This window comes from Choristoneura fumiferana, chromosome 17, assembly GCF_025370935.1.
Source record: "Choristoneura fumiferana chromosome 17, NRCan_CFum_1, whole genome shotgun sequence".
Taxonomy (NCBI): Eukaryota; Metazoa; Arthropoda; class Insecta; order Lepidoptera; family Tortricidae; genus Choristoneura; species Choristoneura fumiferana.
Genome location: NC_133488.1, coordinates 15,408,953 through 15,421,048, shown reverse-complemented (window position 1 = coordinate 15,421,048; position 12,096 = coordinate 15,408,953). Strand labels below are relative to the sequence as shown.

The 12,096-nt window shown below is 38.6% G+C and overlaps 1 protein-coding gene across 1 annotated transcript in view; it reads left to right on the top strand.

Annotated features, from left to right (window-relative positions):
- Positions 1-12,096, top strand: part of LOC141437248 (glutathione hydrolase 1 proenzyme-like) — a gene marked incomplete at its 3' end in the record, with an annotated part of 66,994 nt that overhangs the window by 5,690 nt on the left and 49,208 nt on the right. Inside the window, 1 exon segment of the mRNA XM_074100501.1 lies at positions 4,743-4,963. Coding sequence (XP_073956602.1) covers positions 4,743-4,963 — 221 coding nt within the window.

The following is a 12,096-nucleotide window of genomic DNA, read 5'->3' as shown; positions in this document are numbered from 1 at the left end:
ATTCAAACTTATAGGATAACACATGCAGTAACACGTGAAAAAACACTCACCTACCTACTAAGGCGTATGAAATGCGAACATATTTTGCTGATTCAGTTTTGGTTGTAATAGACATTAAATTTATCCGAAGAATGCAATGACATCACAAAATATTTACGACATTGGGAGTACCTATGTAAGTAGGTTGTCAAATAAAAATAATAAAAAACAAATCTGACTAGGTAACTATTTCTACAATAATATGACTGTCGAATGTGTCAGTGAAAATATTTAAATACTTAAAATATATACACCATGCTTTTCTTGATTTCCTTTAACTTCAACGGATGGCTCATTTCATTGATAGAAGCTACCTGCTAATTAAACTTTGGTATTGCCGAAAACTTGTATACAGATTTAAATAAAACGTCTTAATTTTTTTTTCTAGTATTTTAACGAGGCTTTAGTACACCAAATGTGACTATGTCAGCCTCATCAAAACTCATCATCATCATCATTCATTCAGTCTTCATTTTTGAAATCGATATAAAATATGACCCTTTGTCGCAATTTTGAAAGAAAGACGAAGAAAGAAAATACATTTATTCGGAACAGTGACAGAATAATTACATAAAAGAAAGAGAAAAAAAAAACAGTGTTACTGTTCACGAAACGGACCCACCTCAGCATAATGCCGGCTCAAGTGCTGGCGCTGGTCTTCCGGTGGGACCGTGAGGCCGTCATTGCACGCTGCACGTGCGACCGAACCGTGCCTAATTGTGAACGCGAATTTTGAAACATAAAACATCTACTTACATGGATTTTATTTGATAAGAATCCTTTTTCCATTTCGCAATTGCACAACTAGCATGAATCAGATTATCCGAACGAAACGATACGATATGAAATGTTTAAAATAAACGTAACAACTAGAAACGCAGTTAATGCAACACAAAGCTAACCTTATCAGGAATCCAAGACTAACAACCGTAGAAATGCGCACACTCACCTATGGTACAGCTATTGGTAATTATGTACCGTCGTCACAGACGGTACTTAAAATGCAAGGCGTACCTACCTAGTTACTCTGACTGAATCTTGTAAGTACTCGTAGTTGTAAAGTGTTACTTACTTTTTATTCATCATCATCCCAGCCTATATACGTCCCACTGCTGGGCATAGGCCTCCTCTCAGAACAAGAGGGCTTGGGCCATAGTTCCCACGCGGGCCCAGTGCGGATTGGGAACTTCACACGCACCGTTGAATTGCTTCGCAGGTTTGTGCAGGTTTCCTCACGATGTTTTCCTTCACCGCAAAGCTCGTGGTAAATTTCAAATGTACTTAATTCCGCTTAAGCTTTTAAGCCGCCGTTAGGTACTCTTCAACTGTTTAAGCTAACAGCGCAGTACCTACCTAAACTTCCGTCGACTTTAGAGTTGTGTAACCACTAATTAGATTGGCCAGTAACGACTTATTTAATATATTACCTATGTAAAAATCCGTGGGGCTTCTTGTGAATATTTATAGACAGGATTATTTGGCATGACTTATTTATGATTTTAACGATTGTGTTGACAAGTTATGTAAATTTCTTTGCGTGGACTCATTCTATTTATAAAAATAAGTATAAACAGTATCATCCGTTCTGTGAGACGGTTGCAGACGAGATGAGTGAGTAAGGTTACAATAGGTATAAAAATGACTGCTGTTTCTGTATATCAATACATTTTAATTACAATGACGACCGGATGGCCGAGTGGTTAGAGAACCTGACTACGAAGCTTAAGGTCCCGGGTTCGAATCCCGGCCGGGGCAGATATTTGTATGAATAATGCGAATGTTTGTTCTCGGGTCTTGGATGTTTAATATGTATTTAAGTATGTATTTTATCTATATACGTATGTTTATCCGTTGCCTAGTGTCCATAGTACAAGCTTTGCTTAGTTTGGGACTAGGTCAATTGGTGTCAAGTGTCCCATGATATTTATTTATTTTATTTATTAATGCCAAAAATTTGCGGCGTGTTCTCGCTTGTTATTCGTTACTTACTCATTTTAGGAACAGGAGCTGATTTCCAGCCAGCAATCGTATTTTTTCCAAATAGCCCCTGTGGCTATATGGTAGTCAAAAGATAAATATTCTTTGAAGCACTCAATATACAAGTGTTTTAAATACCGAAGTAATAACGGGTTGTAAATTTAAAGTTGCAGAGTAGGTAATTTTTTACTCCACGACCGGTGGTGATCACGATTGTAGGGGTCATTGCCCTCTCTGCTCGCAAATTCAAGATCTCGTATGTATATTATAGTTGGTACCATACTAAAATTTCTTAAGACTACACACCTACGTCAAAGTTTTATGCATTTCTGTTTGTTTGGTGCGAAAATAACTTCTATACGAGTATCTGTTCGCAGTAAGTAGTTCCTCGAATATAAATTATACTTCAAGAATTGGTCATATTTAGTTGCGTTTTACACGTGCAAAGGTACTACAGGTTAGTAAAGTATCCATTCTTAAATATCAAGTTGTATGCAGAGATGTCCCAAAACGGAAAGATAAGTATTTTAATTTTAGATCTCTGTGGAAACGCAACTTAAAAGAGTTAAAAATTGTTTTCAAGTTTAAATAAAATAAGACTAGTAAAAACTCACAGCGATTTATCTTTTCAACTAGTAAGAAAATTAATTTAATTCCAGCTCTTTTTTTGTTCGAATATGTACCTACATTTTTACCAATTTCGAATGGTATTTTCAAACGATGTCATTTCAATAATTTCTGCCCTCCAGAGACTTTGGTAACACGCTCATTGTGGCTATTATAGCTGTTTGGTTCTTAAAAAAAGCTTCACTTTTTCTCATAACTATTCGTGTTGTGTGGACGAGCCCGGCATCACACGATTGCATTAAATTAAATCGAAAATTAAAAAGGGTGATAGGGGGAAGGAGTTTTTTATTTATTTATATAAACTGTGAGGATAGTGCTTAAACATTTTAGTGTGGCGTAATTTATGGATTGACTATAGATGGAGAGCGGACTGCAAAATTTCGTACCTACTTGATACCGCGATGAATTAATGCACAATGTATTCCCATAAAACTGATGCTAAGTCCGAATTTGATAGTCTGCCGCGGCGGAACTTGCCGAAAGTACCAAAAAAATAGTCACTTCCGGTGCGAAAAAAGGGGCGTTATTCAACCCATCTGATACTGAAATAATAGTCATGGCATCGGTTAGGAATTTAATGATAGATACAGAAAAGCGAAATATGTCAGTATTTTTTACCGGAAGTGCTTGGCAGACGCTCTCAAAGGTGACCATCAGGACCCCTAAATATACCCATCTGATACCAGCATGAAACCAATTCCAGTTGGTAGGTATGAACCCTCATTTCCCGAATATATAAGTCTGCCAAGGCTGTTTCTGCCGAAACACCTTGATATTCAAGATTATGTGAGCAACCTCTACTCCGCTCAATATAGACATTTCAATTTCCATAAATTCCCACAAAGCCGAATTTTGGTGGAGACCTTAGGAACACCATTAAGAATAGTGTCAAAAGTCCCCATTGATCCCATGTATGCAAAAAGTTATTCGGGGTCAAAGCTCAAAATTTGTGGTTATTTATTTTTTATTCGAAAACGGTAAGTTTTATCAAAAAGTAGCCGAGGCAAAAATTATAGATCTTAAAATTATCTACAAAAATATTTAGGGGACCTGGTGGTCACCTTCGAGAACGTCTGCCAAGCACATCCAGCAAAAAAAATTTTGACATATTTCGATTTTCTGTATCTACCAGTATATTTGATGCCATGACTATTATTTCAGTATCAGATGAGTTAAATAACGCCCCTTTCTTCGCACCGGGACTGACTACTTTTTTTGTACTTTCGGCAAGTTCCGCCGCGGCGGACTATCAAATTCGGACTTAGCATCAGTTTTATGGGAAACCATTATGCATTTCATCGCGGTATCAAGTAGGTACGAAATTTTGCAGTCCGCTCTCCCTCTACTCTCCAATTTAGCTCAGTCCCGTTACTTTTTTACAGGTATATACTTAATAAAATATCTCGACGTTATTTGAGACCCACGACACGGACTAGATCTCAAAACTTTTTGTAATCATTTTGTTAGGTACATAAGTCATGACATGATACCTAATACTTACAAATAATTTAACATCTTCATCGCTAGTTTTACAATACACCCCAAGTCAGGGTACAGGCTTGCTCTTAGATTGGAATTCATAATTATGCAGATTGAACTGTTTCATAGGCGTGTGTATGTTTCCTGACCATGATTTCTACCTCTGAAACTGTCATGGCAGGCAAATGTCAAACGCAATTTTACACATAAATTCCGTAAAATTCACGATCCTCTTCATTGGAGATGCATGCTCACCAAAGCTTATACCAAACATTATTTTACGTAACACATTGTTTTGCGTAGTGATGGTGTAGCGGAAGTCTATGGGCGACGGGTGAACCGTCTGTTTGTTTGTCTACTATTGCATAAAAAAAAATCTCTTACAATTTCAGAAGCTGATTTATTTTATAAAATAAATGGCAGAATCGACTAAAAGCTAACTTAAAATAATCTGCTTTTAAATCAAGCAAAATCACATCTAATCACTGTTTCAACTACAATAGCAATAAAGTTATAAGTACCCTTCTATAACTCCTTCAACGGATAAAAACATTTTTAAGCTGTCGTGAGACATATTCGGTTATAAACATTCTCTTTACAATTTTAAATAAAATTTCCAGGCAAATGCTATCCCAGAATGGGTCAGCAGTGGATGCAGCCATAGCAGCAATGTTCTGCAACGGCATCGTGAATCATCAGAGCATGGGTCTAGGAGGCGGCTTCTTCATGACAGTCTTCATCAAGGAACAAGAAAAGGCCTACACGGTCGTGGCGCGAGAGACAGCCCCAATGGCAGCTACACAGGATATGTTCCATGGAAACGCTGCTAAGTCATCCAAAGGTAATGTATTACCGACCATTCAAATAAATAGCTAGAAAACCAAATATTAAGGTTCCTGAGGCCGTATTGTCTAATTCATCATCTCTTTCTATCCTCATCCTACACCATGTGACAGAAAGAAGTGGTGAAAGCGATCGTGATTCCAAGTGTGTTAGAATGACGGTAAATTTTAAATATGGCACCGCCGTCCCAAGTCAATTAGAGATATAGGTACACCGTGTTTCCGTTAACTTTAGGAGAACATTCGACAAGTTTTTTTAAATTATTTTTTCTAAGATAATAAGTACTTTGCCTAGCTTTTCCTGCATAAAACGTAGTTCAAAATCTAAATAAATAAAAATTTATCGTAAAATGTGTTGCTAAGTGCAAAACTCGGGAATGGCTGGACCGATTTCGCTAATTCTTTTTTTGTTGTGTTTGTTATTGTCAGGAGAACGTTTTTATGAAATAAAATTTGGAAAAATTACAACGGGGGCGAAGCCGCGGGCAACAGCTAGTTTTAAATATATTTCTTGGCGGTAAAACAGAGTACTTAAACGGTTCTTGATTTTATAACGCAACATTAACTTGTTATTAAATTGCTTGTTTATGACAAGTTAAGGTTAAAAAAACTGGTCATGAGCGTGTCGGGCACACCCAGGATAGGGTTCCGTAGCCATTACGAAAAAATCAAGTACTTAATATTTTTCTAAGGAATTCGTATTGTGCACGGAATTTTCCAAGTTCAGGTATGCTTTATACCTTAGGCTACTATTTACTCTAAAACTACTAATAATTCTCAAGCAATTAGCCGTTATAATTTTCCTTGTAAATTTGATGTACTTACTACCATCCTGATTTTTTTTTTAATTTTTCCACCCCACAATTTAGATTTTATAGCGGACGCTCGATTTTAATGAAAATTTGCACTTTAACGTTGAATAATTCACAAATAGTTCACTAAATTGAAAAATCATCCTGGCAACCCCCCAATGGTTTTAAAAGACTTATCCAAAGATACCCCACACTATAGGGTTAGTCGGGAAAAAAAAAACACCCCCACCTTTTTTGTTTTTTTATTTTTATTTTACCACTGTCGGCGTGACGATATGAACATATATATTCATGCCAAATTACAGCTTTCTAGTACTAACGGTCATTTAACACACTAGAACAAGAACAGAATAAAGACATGGTGTTTTATATAACGTCCTATTGCTGCAAATACCTATTAAGTGACTTTATGACGAAAATCTGTTTTTGAGACTTTTAAAATGAACTTTTTAAGCGCTAAAAACTGGTAAAACCCATTTATTGGTACGACCCTTAGTTCCAAAGATAGATCATAGCATAAGGTAACATATTGATGATTTGGTAGCATTACGTTCTGCAAGAAACTTAAATGTGTGTGATAACACATTGGTTTATGTTATCTCCTCCAAGCAAAATCTGTTACCAGGTCTTAGCGTGTTTTCGCATACTCATTTTATGAAATAATAACTATTTCATGTTCTAAAAAAAAGTTCTATAAGTACTTATTTGGTTTTTGCGTAGAAGAGTATCCCGTAAATTATATATTTTAGGCCACGCTAAATATACTAAACATCTTTATCATTTTTTACCTGAAGATATTCGTATTAATAAACTGCAATTAATGTACTGCCATAAAACTGCACAGCGACTTAGTAGGTTTTACTTGTAACATTATTCCATCATTAACATATTATTGTAAAGCAAGAACCAGGTAAGTGTAACTTAGTAGATTTTGCATGTTCCTGTTATTCCAGTCATAAAATGTAATTGTTCAGGTAGAATCAGTTAAATGCGCTTACCAGCTTCGCTCCGTGGCTTACTTCACTCAGTTGCCACTCGTGCGCCGATAACATGACGAGACGGTCGATATTTGAAAATGTAAGCATAAATATCGTTTATAACCAAATCATGCAATAGATCCAGGCTATATCTAATAGACGATAAAAACAAGATTAAAAAGAAATAGTCGCGTACAAAATAGGTATTGGCTGTAAAAATACTGGTTTGTGTATATCCCACAGGAAAGCATTTATGGCTGCGTATCTATTTGATTTAGCTTTAGTTAAGATATAATTTACCTCCAAACCACAAAATAACAGGAAACACCTTAATAGTTTCTGAGTTTACATGACTTTACTGAAAATCTACCGAAGTATAAGCGGTTTTACCTGTAAAAAAATTTGGAACTTCTTGTTAAAGGCTCCTTAGTTTCACTGAATATTACTGATTACCGTGTTTTTTTATCAAAGAAAATAGTTTTTCTAAGCTTAGAATTCACGTAATAATAATTTTGTTGGTGTTTGGAATAAATAAAAAACTGAAATTTAATCACTGTATTAAAAATGACACAAAAAAACATTCCTGAACCAATATTTAAAAAAAATGTTAATAGTCGTCTTCATCGCTGCTGGATTCTGATGCTGCTACATCTGGAACTCGGTCCACAACATCATTATCGCAGTCAAGCGAGCGAAACCAACCATGATACTCTTCGGGAATGACACCTTTATTGCAAAGACCGAGGAAATCCCTTTTCTTTGCTGCAGAAATCGCCAAGGGTTTCTTATGCAATTTTTCTAAACGATGAGTAAAGAATGCTTCAAGAGTCGGTGGTGGTTCAAGCGAGGTGGGATTCAACTTGTTGCGTTGGTTTCTTGAGGTGATTGAGGTGTCACCATGTTGCAAGATGTTGGCGCAGCCCGTGTGAATAAGTTGAGGTAATCTTTAGATGCGTCGTAATTGAAGTATATTTTTGAGCTGCCTTTGACGTATTTAATTTTTTTAATCTTTAGCCACAGGGCGTTGTTCCCATTACAGTCTTTTGTTTTATTTTTTAATGTATGCTCAGCTAGTTGTTTTAGGTCGTAAAACTAGTTGTAGTTAAATTCTTTAACATGGCAAGGATCTTTTTACACCTTTTTTTGTCAGTTTTGTAGGTTCCTTTCCATCTAGCACTCTTGTAAATATATATCCAATCCGTTATTGAGAAGACATCTTTATTCTTCTTCGCACTTTCAATGCTGCTGTGCATTGAATCGGCTTCCATGTATGAATGCCAATGGCCAGACTCCAGAAATTTCTGTTCAATGACCTCCAGATGGTCTACTTCGTTAACAGCCCATAGTAAAATAGCTATAACGTTGGTTCCGATTTTGACCACCGCAGATTTCGGAGAACAAGGAAGCAAATACCATGTTCAAAGATTAGCTTGCTTTATTACGTACGAAAACTAACCGAATACAAACAATTTGACCGTACTTTACACAACAATGCCTTTTGCTTTTGTTGGTCCAAGATACATGGCAAAAAGGGAAGCGCCGAGATTGGTACAATTTTGATCCATTACTTGTCAAATTGTATTTCAAAGGACGTAACAAGTATATCCTTGTTCTCCGATACCTGCGGTGGTCAAAATCGGAACCAAAACGTTACAGCTATTTTACTATGGGCTGTTAACGAAATAGACCATCTGGAGGTCATTGAACAGAAATTTCTGGAGTCTGGCCATTCATACATGGAAGCCGATTCCATGCACACCAGCAGATGTCTTCTCAATAACGGATTGGATATATATTTACAAGAGTGCTAGATGGAGAGGAATCTACAAAACTGACAAAAAAAAGGTGTAAAAAGATCGTTGCCATGTTAAAGAATTTAACTACAACGAGTTTTACGACCTAAAACGACTAGCTCGTTATTATCGTTATCGTTATCGTGACTCATCTGACCAGCTGTTCAGCTGCAAGGACGCAGAGGCGTTGAGTATCAGAGTCCCAGGGACGCCTAAAGCCATACGGTGGGCTCGGGAGGACACCCCGTCACGATACCGGCTGCTGACCCGTGGAGTATTAGTGGGGTCTTAACTACCACTAGCCTGTAGCTACCCATATTGCGACGTAATGTACACCCGGACAAACCTAAAACTTAAGGGCGCTAATTGTTCCGCTGAATATTCAACTGTACCTCCTGCCCGAGACACCAGAGAGCCAAAGTGATAGGACAGGACTGTAGGGCGTGTGCAGTCAGGATGCGGAGTGGAAGGATGGAGTCGACCCGAATTCCATGCATCGTAAAGCCAACATGTGGAAAATAGATACTATACTTGGTGTGTTATAAATAAAGGTAGGACATGTGACTGCTAATCGGTGGGTGCTTCTCCATTCGTGCACCTTGGGTTCGCATTTTCAATCGCCTCCTCGGACTCCGATTCAGTATCTGTTTCCCGTGTTTTGTATATTTCTTCTGATTTTTTATTTGTTTGCGGTCCACTGCTATCGATTTCCAGGACTCTAGATTTTTCCCTTAGTTATATATGTCGTGGCTTAGTGAGTTCTCCCATGTGTAAATTGGTCGGCCTATTTTTTTTCTTGGCTCCTTGTAGACCGTTGCTGCTTGGAGAAGATGCGGTGCCTGTCTTCTAATGATGTGACCTTAGTATGAGATTCTACGGACTTTTATTATTTTAGTGATGGTTTTTCCGTCAAATATTTTATGTATTTTCTTCTTAGGAGAATCTTTGGCTACCTGAAGCATCTCTTTTAAGATGTAGCGCTCGTGCTTTCTGAGTCTTGATCTATTAGCTTTTGTAAGCGATGTCACGATAAGACCGTATGTCACTGTCGCAGATATGACCATTTTGTGCATTAATCTAGCTATTTTCCATTCTATCTTGTGCTCATTGATTAATCGTGTTAGGAGCTTAGAGTTGCCGATTGCATCGTGCTTTGATGGAGGCTTTCCTGTTGCGGGATGCAGTTATGATTATCCCGAGCTATTTGAGCTCGGGCTCGGGTTTGATCAGGATTTCTCCAAAATACATGAGAGGTAACATTGTCACTCCTGGATTGGTCGGGTCCCTTATCAGACTTTTGGTCTTTGTGCCGTTTATTTCGAGCCCCACAATGCGGAAGAGGGTCTTCAGTTGTGTAACTATACGGTCTAGTATGTCAAAGCATTTGCTTACGATGATGAGGTCATCTGCAAATGAAAGGATCATTGGAAGACTAATTTCCTTGTCCTGGTCAAGTTTCACTGCTTCATCTTCCTCTTCTAGTGTTCTGAGAACGTCATCTATTAGGATGGTAAAGAGTCTGGGCAATAGGGGACAGCCTTGCTTTACCCCTTTGCATTTGTTGATTGTTTCCGAGTTCTGGCCGAACCATGTTATAAATGTTCTTTCCTTCATGCAAGCTGCCATTATTCTATTGGTAAGATGAACGTTCGACCGTGTGATTAAGATGTCTTTAAGCGCGTCGAGATCTACGTTATCGAAGGCCTTCTCGATGTCTTAAGCGGCAACATAAAGCTTTCTTCCCGCTCTCCAGTTAGTGTCCAGGACATTACGTAGTGTAAAAATGTGGTCATCTGTAGACCTGTTTCGTAGGAATGCTGCTTAATAGCTACCTAGAGCTTCTATTTCTGCGTCCGATTTCTCAGGAAGATAGTGAGCGTAAATCCCACATTGCAAATGGAGATTCTTCTATATTCGCTGATGGTCCTTTGTAGTGATTGGACGTGTAGTCTCCGCTTGTTAGATGTGTGTCTTGGATGCCGGCCAGTGTTACATTTTCGATGCGTTTTCTATCACTGACGGCTGCATATCCTTTTACATTCCATGTACCTACCGCTATTGCGTTGCATAGTTTAGGGTTTTCGGTAACCAAGTTGGGACTAGGTCGTATTAAGCGTCGGCCGGTAACGTCGACGGCATGTATGCTGTTAGTCGAGCTATGCAGCCATTGCGTTGACTGAGTTTGGTTGGATAGTTGCTGTAGGGATACTCGCTGAAAGCGGATCTGGCGTATCTGTTATTACGGTATAACTCGGTACCTGGGTTTCTTGAAATCTGTTTTTATTGTTCTCATCCACACACAGGTGTGAGATATCAAGAGCGTCGTAATGCTGACTTTTGAATAGCAGATTGATTTCAGCTACGGCGTCGTCTGCTCGGTTTGGTGAGAAGGTTTGTATCGATACGTTATTGCTATTCGAACAACCATAGTGGATCGTTATGTTCATGCCGTAGTATTCGGCAACCGCCCGAATTATGTCTGTACCACCCCTATATTGTATCGCTTTATGTCGTTGGGGCCTTGGCGGTTCGGTTCATGGTTGCTAAGGATGGCTGCACGCATGTTGATCTGGTCTTGGTTGTTGTCGACGGATTTAGCGAGGTCACGTCTGGCCGCTCTATGGCCAAATGTGTTGCTAAATGTTCTATGCATAGTGGCTGGCTTGGTTTGCTGTGAAAAAAGCTTATACTACTAGGGGGTGGGCAATGCAGGATTGACCACTGGTAACTAATGTCGATGTCGATGTCGTAAATAGATAGGCGCTAGTAAGTGTTTTGTGGGGGCGAAGATATGTGGTCAGTTATTATAATATCGTAAGATATCAGTAGGTTATTTGTTTTTAAGTTTAGGGAATGCCACGTTGCGCAATGAAGTGGTACCTGCTGGGGAATTTTAAGACAAAGCCCCCTTTTTTTCCCTTTTGCTTCGGCCCGTTGCCGTGGCCCGTGGTCGCCAGATGTTGCAAACCAGGACGAAGTTTGTTACCGATGGAACAAAAGCGTTCCACGGGCTTATGGAATTTTAGAAAGTTTAGTGCGTATACTTTTTGTGATGGTTCCCTATTTATACATTTGGTCGTTATCTCCGTTGGGTTACTTAGCTTTTTTAATAAAAAAATTATAGGCAGGAAGCTATATGGGCGGGAGTTTGGAGTATATTTCACGCACAATATTTTGATGATGGCTAATAAACTGACTTCTTCTAGTGTTTTCCCCGTCGTACGTTACCTGTTTACGCGATTTTGGAGTAAATTTTAACTTAACTTAATTCAGTTTTGATCGGCTTATCTAGTGCTAGATAGGTGCATGCAGCTATTTATGGGGCTTGAATTAATTCAACCGAGTACGCTTATGTTGCTCCTATGACCTGATGGGCGTATATTTTGAGTTTGGGGGACCTAAGTTGGCGATGTCGCGGTGTTTTAGTACCTACCTACGTTCACTGTCAGCCGCTATTCTGACAGTCTTACGTCTATCTATTATCTCTATAAGCTAGGTAGTAGAACGATTCGGAACGAGCTCACCGCGGGATTCAGCTGTTCTTTTCTCT